This window comes from Trichoderma ghanense (genome assembly GCF_004382785.1).
Source record: "Trichoderma ghanense strain CCMA-1212 chromosome Unknown scaffold_8, whole genome shotgun sequence".
NCBI lineage: Eukaryota > Fungi > Ascomycota > Sordariomycetes > Hypocreales > Hypocreaceae > Trichoderma > Trichoderma ghanense.
The window spans coordinates 772,157-789,381 of NW_027395671.1; the positions used below are offsets into that span (position 1 = coordinate 772,157).

Sequence of the window (17,225 nt, forward strand, 5' to 3'; positions counted from 1 at the left end):
GGGGGGGAAACGTGGGGTAATCGGACGGAGCCTTGTATCCCCCTGTCGGGATTTACGCGTCAAGATACGATGAGATTTGCCTTGAGCAGAATAACGGACTCAAATTCATCAACAATAGCAGGCGGTAGTAAACAAAGTAGAATGAACATGTTTGTTATGTGAGGTTGAGTTGGTGGTAACTGATGAGATGGAGGAGTTGATGGTTCAAGCAGGGAGTAAAACTAGGATGTTGGAGAGTTGTAGAATGGAAGTAAAGGCAATATGGCCTCTTTACACCTAGGTATAGCAAATCATCTCTACTGACTACCTACCTTAGTATTTGGCAATGCAACAGGTATTCCTCCATATACACTCTGGCATTCTTTTTCCTTATAGAGAGGCTTCCTCAAAGTTTCGTCTGATGTATTTGGTAAAGGGTAAGCTAGATAAGCCTACACATTTACCACGTCCCTACACCATCACCATCAAGCATCCTCGTCAAGTACACTATATGCATCGTCACATGATCTCGGACCATTCACTCCTTCCAGGAAAGAAAAACAAGCAGAGACGATTCACCCCTTACAGAGAAGAAACGAGTAGAGAAGGATTCTCCATCCCCAAGCCGCGGCCCTGGATCCCCCCTCCATCCCCTTCCCAGAAACGATCGACAAACAAGGGAGAAAAGATGGCCCATGCAAGCACTTTAAGATTCCCCAGAAACACTCACCAAAATACATTTTTTCTATCCGTGCACCAAAACCAAGATGAAAACCAGAAAGAAGAAGAAGGGAGAGGAGGAAAAGAGATTGCTCGATACGTAGCCTGGATGGAGGCCCGACAGGAACCAGCTCCGTAGACGGACGGGCCACTACCTTGGCGAAACACCCGATGCTTCTTTTCCTTTTTCTTTCTTGGACTTCGGCCTTTTCCCTCATCATCGCGGGACAAGAAGCTCTGTGCTCTGCGACCTCGGCATAGAGCATCACATACCCGGAAACCAAGTCCTCTCCTGACTCTAAGAGACTTTCATCTCACCAAGATGAGGCTAGACACGACCCTGCCCAAGGGGGCGACTCATCCACCATAACAGGGGGGGAAAAAAAAAAGAAGAGGAGTGTTATAAGCCTTGTTCTCTCCTCATTTCAAGGGAGAGTGTCGTAAAATATGACTGGGCCACTTGCTCTGCCGCGTAAGAAAAAGAAAAGTTCCCGAAGCCAGCTAGAGCAGAAAAAGAAAAAAAACCAAAAGCCGCCCTTGAATGATCTATCAATAATGTTCTGTCATGTAGGTTGGTCTAACAAGCACGCCGTTTCCCTTGCGGCCGTGCCTTCTTAGCGTCGCTGTGCCGTGCCGGATGCTGAGCCGGGTTGCTGGACTCTTGGGCTCGACTATACCCCGGGAATGGTGTAGACGGACCGGAGGCTTGGTAAATGGATGCTTCTGGTAAAAGGGGTCGAAGGGATAGAGTAACATCGTGGCTAAGCCATCGGCGTAAATGAGCGTTGAGTCCAAGGTAAAGATCCAACAGACATCTATTGGATGGTATATCACACCAGTCAAGATCTGCAGATTGGCGATGATTGTCGAAGTGTACCTACATACTGATTAGAGAGGTACTTCATGAACGCTGAGATACAAACCGTATCCCAAGTCATATGGTGCCTTGCCATCTAGTCAAAGTCAGTAGGCATCACGCACAGCCCCGTCAAGCTTGGTCATTAAACCAGGTGCGGCCGAAAAAGCGGCTCGGGCTCCAAATCGCGAGATGCCAAGGGACCCCCCCCCCCCTTTGTCCATCTGTCTCAGTTAAATCCCAGCAGTCAGTCACCCACGGCCAAAGAAAAATCACCTGATGTTCTTCATCTGCACCTTCTCTCACCTGAAGAAACAAGCAGAAGGGAAAAGAATCTCGCTTGCACTGCCTGAGAGGGACTTCAAGAACTGTACAAGAACCTAATGAGCGACCCCTGTGCCTCCGGATCTGCGGGAAAAGTTTCCGACATGGAGACCACCTGTATCATGATTCGGTTGCCAGATGCCTCATGCTCACCCAAGGCTGTGACCTCTCGTTGCTTCAATATGTGGCAGACGCATCCATCTAGGCCGACTTCTGCATGCCTCGCCGTCGACAGGTCGCTTGCTGCCACTAGTGGTATCCCCAATACCAGGTGTACGGGATCGTCTCAGCTCCGCGGCCCAAAAGGCGGCCAAGCGTGCACACGTCGTCGTGATATCCTCCGGACAAAGCAACGGAAACGTTTTCCAAGTTCCTGGTAGCACTGCTCCTAAGGCGCAAACTCCGGGACCAACCCCTGAAGGGTGTGCCACACCCACTGGGGGTGGACAAGTGGCTGTGGTAGTGCGAGCACTACTGGCCCTTCAGCGTGCTCGTGGGCAATTTTGAGTGTCTCAGCAAATCATGGCGCGGGAATGTGATGTGTCTGAGGCGCATTTGCCGCGCTGATCTGGTCCGGGGACGGATTGTCCTCATGGTGGCCTGCCCATGCGGAACGACAATCCTCGGGATAAGGTGGATCGTTGATGGGAAGGGAGGGGGTGGGTTGCCACACAAAAGACAGACAAGCGCGGGAGAGGGTGTGAAAGGGATGGCAGCAGTGACATATGCAGGCTGTGCTGCTCGACTGACGGGCGGGGAGGTGGTGTCTGGGTCAACTGTCTCAGATGAATGGCGGTGGAGGAATGTGGCCGTGGTACGATGTCTGAAGCCATCGAGGCTGCAGCCGGGAGGTCCCCATGTCTTCCGGTGTCTTGATCTGGGCTTGGGAGGCCCTGTGTAACCAAGGCTAGCAAATATAGAACAAGACCTTGCCATGTCCGACCTGCAGCGATGCAGATGCGGCAGGCTAATACAGCACAAATTGATAGACACAGATGCGGTGTCGCACTATCATGTGATCTGCATGTCTCGCCCAGCATCCAACTGCGAGCAGGATGTGGCGAGCCTGATGGTCATTGGATGCAGACCGTCGTGTACCAGGTCCTTGTTGGGTGCGTGAGTTGAGATGGGTGGTGGTACAATCTCAGGGCCAACCTGCTCATCAGGGCATCCGGTCCACACCACGCTCTCGTGCTGCCTGAATGCCTTTGACGGCTGTGTGCTGCCGTTTGTCATCTGCGGCGAGGGTTCGACGTCGTGGCATCTGCATGAACGCTGTCAGAGATGTTGCTCGCCGTTCTGACTGCGGGCTGGATATGCGTGTCTCGGGCCTGAACTCAACGGTATCCCGGCAGCAACCCTCTGCTGGTGTCTTCTCCAAAGCTAATAGGCACATGGCCCGCTGGGTATATCGCCGCCGTGAATCGCGCCGCGGGAGCTTACCATGCCGTCCCTTACCGTCCGCCATGGCCCGGTGCAATTACTAGTATGTAGCCGCAAACCGAGACTGAAACATGTCAGTACTCGCAAAGGGAAAGCTTCGTTCTCATTTGTCAGTATACGAGAGTCTCACCTCCTGTAGGGTGCTTCTTTCGTCTGCGGTCCCGCAGAAAAAAAAAAAAAACGTTTGCAGAGCCGCCTCAGTGTTGCTTCACCCCGCCGTGAAGAGGTGTGAACCATCGTGTTATCTTCCGTCGATGGGACTATATGACACCACATGGGACTTTGAACAAACGGTGAGATGACGGTATTCAGAAGGACAAGAAAATCGATGGAATGCGACTGAATACACACTTAAGCTGAGATGCTGTCAGGCTGTATCCGTCACCACCGCGGGCAGTAATGCTATTGTGGGAAGATACAGGTGGTAGCATCAAGGGTATCACAAACGGGAATCAACACCAAGAATGCAGAGACAAGTTGTGAGCGCACTTGAAAAGAATGAACACCCGAAGCACGCACGTGTGCTTCTTCTTGCATAAACTCTTCATACTGGGGAAAATATGGCTTGACGTTGCGTGCTAACACTCCCGGAGCACATCATGTGTACTTGGGTTCTCCATCGTTCATCGGGTTGATGAGACGGATAGACCCCTGGTCGACCATGGAAAGCTTTCGGAAAACCACTTTAAGGCTTCTTGAGGAACCCATTGACACCCTTCTTCTTTTCCTCGGTGCCGAAAGTGATGTAGTAGAGAGTCCTTTCGAACTCGTCATCACGACCAAGGCTATCAGCTATTGATGGAGAAACAGGAGAGAACGTTGCGTTAGCGATAACTAAGATGATGACCATGACAAAAGTTCGATAGAGAATCAGGATGTATCTTACCTCGACAGATGGCCTCTTTCGCGAGCTGCATCGCTTCGGTTGCATTGGCGGCCAGGCCTGCGGCCACTTTGACGGTGTTGTCGAGAACTGTTCCGTCCTCAAACAGTTGGCATACAAGGCCATGTGAAAGCCCTTCCTCGGCAGTGATGGGCTTGCCCAGGAGAATCGTCTGCATCGCCTGGACTGATGTGAGCGGTGTTGCATAGGTCGAACGCGTAAAAGTGTCCTGTTCGGCCAAGGTCGACGACAATAGTTCCCGCATACCACACTCGATTATCCTGCGTGGAAGCAAAAGTACCAGAGTTCTGCAATGAAACAGGAACCACACCAAAGGAAAGAAAGATAAGAAGAAAGGAAAACGTCTGGATGAGAAATCGCTGGAAACTTATTGTTGAAGTCATACCTTGAACTTGCCGAGCGCTGCTGTAAGGCGCTGTGTGCCTCCGGCTCCCGGAATCAGCCCGCGCTTGACTTCGGGTAATGCAAAATACGTCCGAGTCTGGGATGCGAATATCAAATCACACTGCAGACGCTCATACGTCAGCATTGCAAATCATGCCCATTGGCTGAATCCAGATATTCGTAATGCTATGCATATCTGTATGTTTAGAAGCGACGTCGAATGGTGTGAGGGTGCCGGCGTAAACACTGAGATAGGAAGGACGAGAGGCGTCCGGCGTGCACTTTCACGTGCAAACGAAGAGGAGGACAGCAGATATGCAATGCTACTCACCATAAGGGCGACCTCGAACCCACCCCCAAGCTGCTCCGCCAAAAGAACCATTGCATATCAGCACGTCTTCAGACATGTGGAGGGTCAAGGAGAATTTTCTGGTGGGGTGTCATGCGTACTGCAGGTCCTTCAACAGCTGCCAGAAGGGGCTTGCGTACAGACGCCATGCCATGGCAGAGATTTTCGAGATATCGACATGATCGGGCACCAGCCGCGTCCAGCGCGGCGATATCCTGGAGATCGGCGCCGGCTATAAGGCAGAGGCCAGGGGCCCCGGTCATCATCAGCTGGGGTTCATCTCCAGCGGGTCCCTGAATCACATGGGAGAGGGGCCCAGATCAACAGGCAGAGAACAAGAGGCCCTCACAGGCCTACAATTTTCGTGGCATCCTCAGAGGTGCGAAAAGACTTACCAGAGAAGAACCCTCCAGAGCCGGTAAGAACAATGACCTTGACCGCCGCATCGTTGGAAGCTGCGGAGAGCTCGGTGAGAAACTCAGCCAAGAGCTCAGTGGAGAGGGCATTGCGCTTCTGGGGTCTGTTGAATGTGATGACTCTGACACCACTGACGGGGGAGGAGGTCTGGATGAGTTCTCCGAGGGCAGATGTAGATCCGGACATTTTGAAGAGATTGCCGATCAGTCCGCTTTAGCCGGGAACCTTGTAAAATGATACCCAAACGATTGAGCTGGAGAGAGGTCGCTGGCGTCAGAGCGAGGAGAAAAGGCGAGTCGAAGGGAATATGATGGGGATTCAGGTTTCGGCGATTGGGCTGCGAAGAAGACGAAGCTGGCGGAATCGGTGCTATATAGGGCCGTGCATACAGAGGACACGAATGGCAAGGTAGCATTCCGAGCGCATCACGCGCTGGACTCCACTGATAGGTCGGCAGCTCTGCATAGCTATGCCGCGAGCTCTCCATTTGTGTGCTCCCTTTGCCACCGTCGACTCGGCCAGCTTTACCCCGGGGAGATAAAGACGTAGCAATACGTGGTATGCGTGCATGGCGTGCAGCGGCTTGGCCAACAGGAAACCCGATTCGCCCTCTTGATTCTACCCAATTGACAGTCGGAGCGAGGGAGGGAGGGCGGCCGGCTGGTTGAAGCTGTAAGTGACGGCATGAGGAATCTGGGGGTAAGGATATCGTGATCGATGGCAAAGAGCGCGATGCTGGGCTGCACTATCAAGCACTTGCTTGACTAGCTCAGTTGGTGCTGTCATCATCTGGCCGCCTCTTGCACGATGCCTGTGACATATCACATGAGAACGATGCCCAAGGGAGGCCGAGGACGCACGAGCCTGGCTCACCGGCGCTTTCTAATTTCCTTGTGTTATTCTCGCCATCCCCCAGCTGCCCTGGCGGGGACGGGGAGTCATGACGCACCCCGAACGGACGGGTCTGGGATCAGCCGGGCAGGCATCTGCCGTGTGCTGTGCTGCAAGAAGAGGATTGGTGAGGCCTGAGGGGGGGCAAACGGCCCAAGCTTGGTGATGAGCAGGCTGATGCCGTGACATGATTTGGTGGACGTAAGATCACCCAGAGACAGCAGTGTGAGGGCGGTGTGGAAAAAGGAAGTCAAGGTAAAACAGGGCAGAAGCGGCAGAAAGAAACAGGCAGTCGTTTGTTGAAGCTTCTGCCCACCAACTGCCCCGTTCGGCCGCACCTTCCACGGCCATCAAGGTCCGAAACTGAAAGAGGAAAAAAAAAAAAAGGTTCCTCGTATAGCCTCAGGTGTCAATTGCCGTCCCCCCTCCTCTTGTCTCTCCTCACCTTCGTCTTCGTCTTGGTCTTCATCCCACTTCCACCGCCTGCGACGCTCAGAGACACGCAGAATCTCAAATCATCCTCTGACACGAGGCAAACGTCCCAACACCAAACATGCGCTGCCACCACAGCAGCCACCACCAAGCAGCATCACCGGCAGATCTCCATCGCCAGGACTGCGGCCAATCACTGCGGCCGCCTCGCTGCACCACCTACCACTTTCATCCGCATCCGCCGCCATGGGTTACCGGGGTAGTGGATCTGCCATGCCATCATCTGCACAACTCTGCACGTTTCGAGTCCGAGTAGCACGCAGAACGAGCCGACGAGGTACTTCCCCTCACAGTCTGCGCTTTTCCCGGGGCGTGTGCGTACGGCTGTGGGGTGGTACCTTTTTTCGACTGCATCCGCTTTCGAACCCCTTCCCAATGGCATGGGACGAACGGAGCAGAGAGGTCAGTGTCTCGGTTGGTGCAGAGCTGCCGGGACAGGCGTGCGCATCAAAGACGGACGGGCGGGTGCTGGTGCCCAGTACGGCCGGCAAAGCATTGACAGCGGCTGCAGAGCAGCATATCTGCATCTCCCCAGCGCTGCTCCACGGCAAACAACAGGGGTCCGGGCCATCGACGAAATGTGCGCTTCCTTGCTGAGCCTTGAGGCGCCAGACACATGCACCATCATCTGTGGACAGACGCAATTGTCTCAGCCAAGCCTCGCTCTCAAAGCCATGATTTGGCCTTGGACGGGCATCACCCGACTGGGCTGCGCGCTATATTGCTCGGTTCCCTTTTTTGTCCGCTGTAACCAACCGTGGCATTCCTCCGCTTCTGCCTTTGTCTCTGTTCTTTTCTGTCCCTCTTTTTCTGCACTGCTCTTCTCCAGCCGGCCGTGTCTCTCGCCCACTGCTACCGAGCTACGCGGACCCAGTTGCGGGCTCGCCTCTTGAGATGTAATTGGACTCGATGTGTATCCGTGCGGGTGCGTGACAAGGTACTTGTTACGCTTGCATATCCTTCCGAACTGCTTGCTTGGACCGATTTCAGTGACATGGCGAGCAGATGTCTGCTCGACAACCTCACCTCCCTCATGTTCATCCCTCGATCCCTCATAGTGCCATGTCTCTCCCTCTCCCGAGCTCATTTGTTTGACCACCCACCGCTGTGGCGTTTTATCCTTCCTGCTCTCTCCTCAAGTGCGACGGCAGCCCAAGCGGCCCTCAAGTCCCTCCTTTCTGCACCTGATAATCAATAGCATCTTTTCATCATGTTTCTCCACTTTGTTATGAAGATGAGGGGAACAAGAAGAGGAGAAACGGGAGAATTGACAAGGCGAGGAGTAGCCCTAGTAGCAGCTTTTGTGGTCAGCATGATCGCAGTCGGATACTGTCCAGGTGGACGTTGAATTTTCGGCCGCATCATGTCTGGGCCCGGCACGTCGTTGAGGGAGCTTGTCCAATTACATCCGCTCTGGATGGCTCCTATCCGCTTCATACTCTCAACAGGTACGTCAAGATCCTGGCATGCCGCTTCGTACCATATCACCTTTGGCCTCGTTCTCCCCTCCCCCAGACCCTGCCAGTCCTTCCTCCGCATCCACTCCCTCTTTGTATCTCTCGATGTTGCAGTTCCTGCCCTTGACCCTAGCTGGTCTCAGCCTCCACGCGTATGAGCACGGGTGTCTCTGTATCGGACATCGGTATCTCGATGGGTCTTTTGCCCAAGACCACTCACACACATTCATCTGCGAGCGGCCGCGGTAGTCGCCGCTGTCAGAAGCCGACTGCGTATATGCCGAATACCTTCCATCCGTCATGATCCGGCTAAGACCAGGGCTACGATACATGGTTCATTATCCACTATGGCCGGAACCCTTCCTCAACAAGGCTCCGCGATACGTTCGCCGTCAGAAGGAGGGGGAGGCGAGGGAAGAAGGACTAATCTCTCCTCCCGAGTATATATATCGTGGCCTACTCGGCCTCTCCGTCAGGTTGGACGACAGTAACACACATCGCTTTCATTGCCTCTTCATTACACCGGCCTTGCTTGTCCATCTCATACTGCTCACCCGCAGATTCATCCATCCATCCATCTTTCCCTTTACCCATCTGTACGCAGATATTGGCCAATATCATGGAGATGCCAAGTCCTAGCTGGGACTACACTGCCATGCAGTTTGGTCCAAAGATTCCGTGCCCCTTTCCAACTGTCACAGCATCATTCTATCACCATGTTCGGTCTTTCCCAGACAATGTGGCCCTTCATGACCTGTCTGGTGAAACCACCCGACTCACCACATACCGTCAGCTGGCTTCTCGGGCTCAGGTCCTCGCCGCCCAACTCCGTGACCTTGGCGTACTCCCCAACCAGAGGATCCCTCTTGTTGTGAAGAGGAGCTCCGAGATGGTGGTGGGCATATGGGCCATCCTATCTTGTGGCGCTCAATATGTGCCTCTTGATGGAGGTGTCGTACCAGACTCAACCATCCGCCATGTCTTTGAGCAGTCGGGAGGCAGCATTGTTTGCTGTCTACCATCCACGGTTCATCGCATCCGCGACCTCTGCCCCGGCGCCACCCCTGTCGTTATTGAACAGCAACAACTCGACAACAATACGCATGACGAGACGTGGACAGACTTGGCTACTTCTGACAGCGGATGCTACATCATTTACACATCCGGTGAGTGCATTGCTGAGAAGTCTCACCAGTGGGCGCCGCGCTCGCTGCTACATGCATCCTCCCTTCTAGCACGCAGCTGAAACCTGACACTTCCGAATAGGGACAACTGGCAAGCCCAAAGGCGTCGACGTATCACACAAGAATGTTGCCAATCTCGTATGTATGTCTCCCGGAAACCTTGGCATTCGACCAGGCAATCGGGTGGGACAGGTTCTCAACATCAGCTTTGACATGGGTATGTTGCTTTCCATGGAGATGACTTTTCTATCCCTTGACTGGATTCTGCTGTGGATAAAGAGTTCACATTACTAATAATCGAGTGACAGCCGCCTGGGAGATCTTTGCGTGCCTGTGTAACGGTGGCACCCTTGTCATCCGGGGTTCCAAGTGGGAACCCGCCATCGAGCTGGTGAGTGTCCGAGAGGGAGAAGGAAGCAAGACTTCATGATGATGGGGTTAAACATGTCGTTACACTTGATGGCAAACATGGGCTAATATTGAACGAAAATGGCCGATTTAGCTCGACACACTCATCTGCACACCAACTATTCTGTCCAAGTACCCTCCCACCAAGTACCCCAAGATCAAAGTTGTGGCTACGGCCGGCGAGCCAACTTCACAAGAGTAAGTCAAAGTCCTGATCATTCCCCCCCCGCGTTGGTCATCTTCCAGTTCTGTCTTCTAACTTAGCTCTTCCCTAGCCTGGCTGATCTGTGGGCTAAACATGCAACGTACTGGAATTGCTGTGGTCCTACGGAAACAACCATTGTCAACACTATGCAAAAACATATCGTTGGAGACGGCCTGTCCATCGGCTCCCCTACCCCCAACAACAACGTGTATATCCTTGACGACAATGGAAACCCGGTACCGGCAGGTGAGCCTGGTACTATGTGGGCCGGAGGAAGCGGCGTGTCTCGCGGCTACGTTGGCCTCGAGACCAAGACAAAGGAGTCTTACATTCCAGATCCCTTTGCTAACGATGGGTGAGTTCAGCCAAGGGAGTGCCTATCAACAGAACAGCCTTCTCCCAGCGAGGGCCCTGCCGGCTAGATCGTTGAGAGATTGAGGAGCATGACTAACACACTTGTTATGTCTTACAAAATAGATCCAAAATGTACTGCACCGGCGATTTGGGTCGATGGCGACCCGACGGCTCCATTGAGATTCTAGGCCGTGTCGACGACCAAGTCAAGGTCAAGGTGAGTACTCGATTTCTGCACACTTCTACCTCCGAGACTTGTCTTCGAAATAGAGATCTAATATGCTTCGTGATTAGGGATTCCGCGTCGAGCTGGATGGCGTCTCCTCGTCGATGGCCTCAGCGCCTGGTGTCACCCGTGCCTGTGCACTCCTCATCGATGGAGAAATTCACGGCTTTGCCATCCCTTCGAACCAGGATTCTGGGGCCATTCTGGAGCACACACGCAGACTTCAACCCTACTATGCTGTGCCGTCGAGCCTTCATCTTCTGGACGAGTTCCCTACGACCGCCAATGGAAAGATTGACAAAAAGGCTCTCCGTCTGCTGGCTACCGTCCCTGCCTCTCCTGCAATTTCCGAATCTTCGACCGTGTTCAGTTCCACGTTCCAGTCGGCTATTCTTCCAAGAAAGGGCAGTGCCACTTCGGACACTTTGACTTGTCTTCGATCTGTTTCTTCGGTATCGACCCTTACGGCCGCTTCTGACAAGGTAGAAGAAGGCAAGGTCAGCGACAAGATTGATTTATCAGCGTCAATCCCAGAGAAAAAGTGGCCAAAGCCCTGGAGAGGCCTTCTCAAGCGCGTTCTCATTGTGTACCGCGTTCTCTTGAGCTTTGTGGGCCTCGTCAATATTGGAGTCCTCATCGCCGTCCTTCTTCTCAACCCCAACGTCGAGTGGCTCGCAACCATTACGGCAGCAAACCTCGTTGCTGGTGTTCTCATCCGCCAAGATGCTGTCATCAACGTCCTATACACACTCTGCTGCTCTGTGCCCAAGTCCTTCCCCTTTTGGATCCGCCGCCGCTGTGCCAAGATCTACCACCTCGGTGGTATCCATTCCGGCGCTGGTATCTGCGCCACTGCTTGGCTGCTGGCGTCCACAATCCAGGCTACAGTTGCCCGGTTTCAGCTACATGGACGGCCATCTGGAGCCTCACTGGCCAACCTGGTGGTGTCATGGCTGCTTTGTGCGCTCTGTTTCGGTATCCTCGCCTCAGCCCTGCCCATGTTTCGCAAAGCCAAACACAACATGTTTGAGAAGATGCACCGCTTCATGGGTTGGACTACACTTGCACTGTTCTGGGCCAAGACTGTTGTCTCCGTGTACGATTCTACCCCGGCTGGAGAGGACCTTGGGATGGCGCTGGTCAAGACACCGTCCTTCTGGATGCTCGGCGTGGCCACATGCAGCGTTGCCTCCTCTTGGGTCTTCCTCCGCAAGGTCAAGGTCAATGCTGAGCCTCTGTCCGACCACGCTATCCGCCTGCACTTTGACTACACCGTCCCTGTCAACGGCAGCTTCACTCGCGTCTCCCACCGCCCGCTCCTTGAGTGGCACTCGTTTGCGACGATTCCGGCGCCGCAGCCCGACGTCGAGAACGGCATTGCGTCGGGATACTCTCTCGTGGTATCCAACGCTGGCGATTGGACCAAGGCTTGCATCCAAAACCCCCCTACAAGCCTTTGGGTCCGTGGTCTTCCGACCTGCGGCGTCATGCGCATCGCGACACTGTTCAATCGCGTAGTAGTGATCGCTACAGGATCCGGCATTGGCCCCATGCTGGGCCACATCGGACAACCGAGCTGTCCCACTCAGCTCATTTGGTCAGCTGCCTCTCCTGAAAAGACGTTTGGCAAGAGAATCCTGGATACCATCAAGGGAACGATCCCCGGCGCTGTCATCCACGACACCCGTACTCAGGGCCGGCCCGATCTTGTTCGCATGGGCTACAATATGGCCAATAGCTTTGGCGCCGAGGCCGTCATCATCATTGCCAACGAGAAGATTACCAAAAAGGTGGTATATGGACTAGAGACCCGAGGCATCCCTGCTTACGGGGCCATCTGGGACAGCTAAGAAAGGGCGCCTACTGTATGCCTGTCTCATCCCTTGAAGGCGCGTGGTGTCTTGCCACTCCTCTTCTCTCTTTTTTTTTTTTCTTTATATACTTCCCCTTTTTTTTCCCTTCTTTCTCTTCTTCTTTTTCTTCAATTTTTTCTCCATTGATTCTCTGTTTATTTCTTGTCTCATTTCATTCGTGACTTTGTTCTGGAGTTTCCGAGTATTTGCGGGTGGTTGTGTCTTTTGGTCGACGGGAAGGGGAGGCATGCAATCTTTTACAACTGGCGAGGAGGTCTTGGTCTCTCTTTTCTTGGCTGCTTCTGTGAGCCATCTGATAGGTATGCTCTTACTGCGCGAAAATAGTTGGTACATGTAACTATGGTGTGCTTTTCTGAATTTATTTGCAAGTTACCGTTAACCGAACCACGTTGGTCCCTCTTTGGTGACATGGTGCATCGTGACATTGGGGCTAATGATTCGATTTCTCGTGCAGCAGTCCAGATGCAAGATCGTGCAAGTCGCGGCCCCAGCCGCCCAGTACAGCGATCACTGCATCGACACCGTGCCACAAAGTCTCTTTGCAGCCCGCCACTCGGAAGAAAGACAGGGAGCCTCCCCTTGTCGAGGTGACGCGCCCCACAGGCGCCCCTAGAGGATAGAAAGTGATCGGTTGAGGCCGATCGTCGGGCATCGTCGGCCTCTTGACGTGGTACGGGAACCTGAATATTGGTGACAAGGCCAGTCATTGTGGGTTTGAAATAATTTGGAGATTGACATTTAGAATTGAGCAGCATTGTTGCTTTGGCTACGTGAACTCGAGTAGGTATGAGGATGATGATGATGATGATGAGTGAGACTGAGTGGCTCAATCCTTGTCTTTACTGTACCACATGTGGGGATGGCACCACTTGCACGTTTCCGCTTGTTTGCTGTGACCTCATATGTGGATGATTGACAGACGAAGCTGAAATGCGAAGAAAATGGATACCTGAGAGGGGGGAAGCAAAGGAGCACGTGGACGGGTAAGTACGCATGTTCGGGGCGCGGATGTACGGAGTATGCATGTATGTATGACGAGAAGGGTCTTTGCAGGGGGGGGNGTGGGGGGGGGGGGGGGGGGGGGGGGGGGTGGGTCATGGACGAGGAGTTTGTCTGTATATGTATGTGTATTTGCTTGTTTTCTTGTTTGTCTGTAAGGAGACGGATTGGGACGAGGATGTGGTTCTGGGGTAGGTTTCGAGGCTTGAAGGGTCTCGAGGATGCGAATCCTTTAGTCCTACAGTATGTATGTATGTAGTCTGAATTTGGGTGATTGCAGGCTGTTCTGTAGGTTTCGTGTTGCTTGATCAAGGAGTCTGGCTTGTCGAATCGTTGGTGTGCCAATGAACTGGGTTCCCAGACAAGGATGTGAATCAGCATGGGTATTGGATATGTTCCGTAGCGCCGGGAAGATGCATGACTCGCGTGGGAGAAAAGGCCAAGGATGAAGAAGACAAAAATATTCAGCTCAGCTGAGCATGACGATCGTCCTCGTGTTGTCTTGCGGTAGTATGTATATGGGGACGATGTCTGTGATACTGGCTCTTGGCGGCTGTCTGAGTTGACGGGAGGAGATCGATACTGGAAGGGAGTGTGGCTGAGAGGGGGGAAGGGAATAAGTCGGATGTGAGCTCGACCAGGGACGGCTGTTAGGGCCGTAGATCTTGAGATATTACTCCGTAGCGAGAATCAGACAGGCGGGGTGACTCTTGAGGGTGTTTAGGTACCTTGTTCAATATTCCGTATCCTCTGCGGCCCTCTTGTAGCTTATCGCCGATGGAACGGTGGATCGCCCGGCAAGGTGAACGGAAACTACTCATCACGCATGGTTCGTCGATCATAGACTGAGGCAATGTACACGTGCGAAGGGTATCATCATCGCATCGTATCCATAGCACCCCTGCCTTTGGTGACAAGGGATTTTCCGGGAACAGCCCGAAAGCCTGCTCACCTGATGACTGCGATCTCAGTTGTGGCTTGAAACTTGTCACGCTGGGAGGAGATCGAGTGGCACCCGATCAGCTCCCATGGGGGGGTGGTCGTTTTGAAATACGTCTGCTTGTCTTCTTTGTTCATACTAGTTCGTATACGTAGACAGTGGACAAGTCAAGTAAGACATTCGTCCGCTGTTGAGGACTAAAACGATCACCTGGTACCTTCAAGAGGGGTGTGTAAAGTTGGCAGTCCCCATTAGACGGAGATGATAGTTACTGTTGGCTGGTTTCTCATCCTTCACGCCGTGAATGGCTTCACTACCTAGGCAGTTGTTGCTCATGATGACTTGTATGATACAACTAGTGTACTTGTGCTAAGACTGGGTTTCTGCCCAAGATGGCCAATTCCTTGCTCTTCTCGACATTCAACAATCGATGCAGATTTGCCGGTATAAGCCAGAACACAATCTGACGAGAAGGCATTTTGAGTGTGCTTGTAGTCCAGTTGTCAAGCGTCAATACAAATTGATGGACTACGGGTTGTAAGCGCTGAGGGTCCGTATCTTTATGCGATCATGACTACGAAGGCATTGTTATGGAGAGCCAGTTCCGTGAAGCTGACAGGCTAAAAATGATTGCAGCTATCACGCTGAAGAAGATGGAGACCATGCCTCTGCAATACAATGCATTTCGAGTCTCGACACAAGGCATATGGAACAGTCTTGGTGGTGGTTATCATGGCAAATGGCAATGGATTCAGTCTGCAACCAGCCCATGTCAAAGCAGTAAAACTGGCGCTGCATCACCAAAGATAGAAGGGTGAATTTTGGGCTCATCATCAAAGACAAAATGATGATGATGATGATGATGAAGACAAAGGCCAACTGAATAAGAAGCAAAGAAAGTAATAGATCCGGGACCGGTGACTATACAGAATCCTGTTGCCTAAATCAGGCAAAATATCCGGCTCCAGACACTAAAGTGACACCCGAATATCCGGAAACTTCCTCCTCGAAGTCACAACAGCTCATAGACTTCCACCACAGAACCTATAGAGCTAATGAAACTTTTGACAAGAGTTGTTTGTATCCGGATATTTTGTTTACCCTGAAGCACAACGCTACCAGAAGACCAGGAATTCTCCGAACCGGACGCGCAGCGACCACAGATGCACTTACACCCGACATGAACACCAACGGAGACGTCGGTGCGTCCGGAGATCGCCTCACGGCCACGGAGGCCATCAAAAGCCGGGCCTGCATCAACTGCGCCCGGCTCAAGATGAAGATGTCGCTGGCCCGCTCCTGGGGCCAGTCAAGGGGAGGAAGGTTGCATTAGGTGCGTCTTATCTCTGTCGTACTGGCTATTGGATTATGTGTTGAGGCTGACTTGCCATTGAGTCGATCCTCTAGATGTGCTCGCATGAAGATTCCGTGTCATGTGCCAGCGCCTGTCCCGAGAAAGAAGCGAGGCAAGTCGACGTACGTTAGCCTGTCCATTGATGTCGCAGACCTTGTGACTGTAGGTGTAAGTCTTCCTGCTGATATAAGTATATGTCCTCGATAACGGGCGCGTTGCCCAGCTGGAGAGGAAGATTGACGGCTTGGTGTCCATGCTTGCGTCTGGACAGCACATCCATGCCTCCGGAACGCCTCCCCTGACCCCCGAGAGTCAGGACACAGATATAACAGCCAGAGGCGTACCGAGAGCACACATCCAAAGGCCTCTCCAAGAGGCCATCTCAGCACTACCACAACCCAACAGAATCGCCCATGAAACGCCCCAAAATCCCGCTCGCCATTCCCTCTGAGCCTGCAACAGCGTTCCAGTTGATACCCGGCTTCGGTGTTAGCCTTGAAGAAGTGATTTCCTACTTTGACATTTACCGGCGCGAGTTTATGCCCAACTACCCCTTTTGTCATCATCCCCGAGAATCTAGATCCTCGGTCCTTGTATGTTTCGTCGAGCTGTCTCTTTTGGACCATCATGGCGGCTGTTGCGCCGCAGTCGTCGGCTACGCAGCAAGGCGTCGAGAATTGGTTCCGCCAGTACATTACGGACCGGATGGTCGTCAAGCAGGAGAGGAACTTGGGGATACTGCAGGCTCTGCTGCTTCACTTGGCTTGGTCAGTCTCCTTTACATCCCGTCAGATTTGTGTCAACTAAGGGGGGTAAAGTGGCTCAACTCCAGGCAAATAGGGGCGAAATCCATTTCTATATGAATACGGAAGCGACAAACTTTGTTCATCTGGCCGTGGCCATGGCCCTGGATCTCAAGCTGGACAGATCCCCAGAGGCCACTCGGATGCACCCCAAATCTCTCTTAGGTGAAGCCTGGGCTACAATTAACAAGAATTGCATCGAAGCAGAGGCCTCATACTGCCGATAAGAAGCGAGCCGTCCTGGGGCTTTACCATGCCACCTCGCTGTGAGGATTGTATCTCTACTCCCTTTACTTTCAGGATGCTAATGTCTATCTATCTGCAGCATCTCTGCCTTGTTCAAGCGAGGCAATCACTGTCCGTGGAACAACTACCTCTCCCAGTGCTGCGAGTCGCTGGCAGAGCCTCCTCTGGCATCAGACTTGTTCCCCGTTGCTCTGGTCAATATGCAGCGTGTCGCTGATCGAGCCAACAGCATCCTCCCCGGCTTCGACGTCGTCGACACTACGCTCAGCACATACCTATGGCCAATGGACATGATCATCAACAACGTCCGCCGAGAACTCCACGATCTAATGACCATCCAGCCCGACTGCGTCAAGAGCAAGAGCAAGTCACAAACCCCTATCTCTCCCACACAGACCCTCATCAACAACTAACAA

The 17,225-nt window shown here is 52.9% G+C and overlaps 6 protein-coding genes across 6 annotated transcripts; 4 read left to right on the forward strand and 2 right to left on the reverse strand.

Annotated features, from left to right (window-relative positions):
• Positions 1 to 2,350: 2,350 nt before the first annotated feature.
• Positions 2,351 to 2,815, reverse strand: CCMA1212_006866 (uncharacterized protein; the record flags this gene model as incomplete). Its single annotated transcript, XM_073704060.1, has 1 exon — positions 2,351 to 2,815. The coding sequence occupies one exon, from the start codon at positions 2,813 to 2,815 to the stop codon at positions 2,351 to 2,353; it is 465 nt and encodes a 154-aa protein (XP_073557450.1).
• A 1,192-nt stretch (positions 2,816 to 4,007) lies between these two features.
• CCMA1212_006867 (uncharacterized protein) lies at positions 4,008 to 5,587 on the reverse strand (the record flags this gene model as incomplete). Its single annotated transcript, XM_073704061.1, has 6 exons — positions 5,355 to 5,587; positions 5,061 to 5,191; positions 4,942 to 4,971; positions 4,612 to 4,731; positions 4,209 to 4,386; positions 4,008 to 4,114 (listed from the first exon to the last, which is right to left on the reverse strand). Exons 1-6 carry the CDS (start codon positions 5,560 to 5,562, stop codon positions 4,008 to 4,010), a joined length of 774 nt encoding a protein of 257 aa, XP_073557451.1. The 5' UTR covers positions 5,563 to 5,587.
• A 1,846-nt stretch (positions 5,588 to 7,433) lies between these two features.
• Positions 7,434 to 7,652, forward strand: CCMA1212_006868 (uncharacterized protein; the record flags this gene model as incomplete). Its single annotated transcript, XM_073704062.1, has 1 exon — positions 7,434 to 7,652. One exon carries the CDS (start codon positions 7,434 to 7,436, stop codon positions 7,650 to 7,652), a length of 219 nt encoding a protein of 72 aa, XP_073557399.1.
• Positions 7,653 to 8,225: 573 nt separating this feature from the next.
• Positions 8,226 to 8,465, forward strand: CCMA1212_006869 (uncharacterized protein; the record flags this gene model as incomplete). Its single annotated transcript, XM_073704063.1, has 1 exon — positions 8,226 to 8,465. One exon carries the CDS (start codon positions 8,226 to 8,228, stop codon positions 8,463 to 8,465), a length of 240 nt encoding a protein of 79 aa, XP_073557400.1.
• A 370-nt stretch (positions 8,466 to 8,835) lies between these two features.
• On the forward strand, positions 8,836 to 12,443 carry CCMA1212_006870 (Linear gramicidin synthase subunit C; the record flags this gene model as incomplete). Its single annotated transcript, XM_073704064.1, has 7 exons — positions 8,836 to 9,382; positions 9,483 to 9,617; positions 9,709 to 9,791; positions 9,903 to 10,006; positions 10,084 to 10,368; positions 10,491 to 10,584; positions 10,662 to 12,443. 7 exons carry the CDS (start codon positions 8,836 to 8,838, stop codon positions 12,441 to 12,443), a joined length of 3,030 nt encoding a protein of 1,009 aa, XP_073557255.1.
• A 3,143-nt stretch (positions 12,444 to 15,586) lies between these two features.
• On the forward strand, positions 15,587 to 17,222 carry CCMA1212_006871 (uncharacterized protein; the record flags this gene model as incomplete). Its single annotated transcript, XM_073704065.1, has 6 exons — positions 15,587 to 15,729; positions 15,814 to 15,922; positions 15,984 to 16,071; positions 16,124 to 16,353; positions 16,409 to 16,527; positions 16,889 to 17,222. 6 exons carry the CDS (start codon positions 15,587 to 15,589, stop codon positions 17,220 to 17,222), a joined length of 1,023 nt encoding a protein of 340 aa, XP_073557254.1.
• Positions 17,223 to 17,225: the final 3 nt, after the last annotated feature.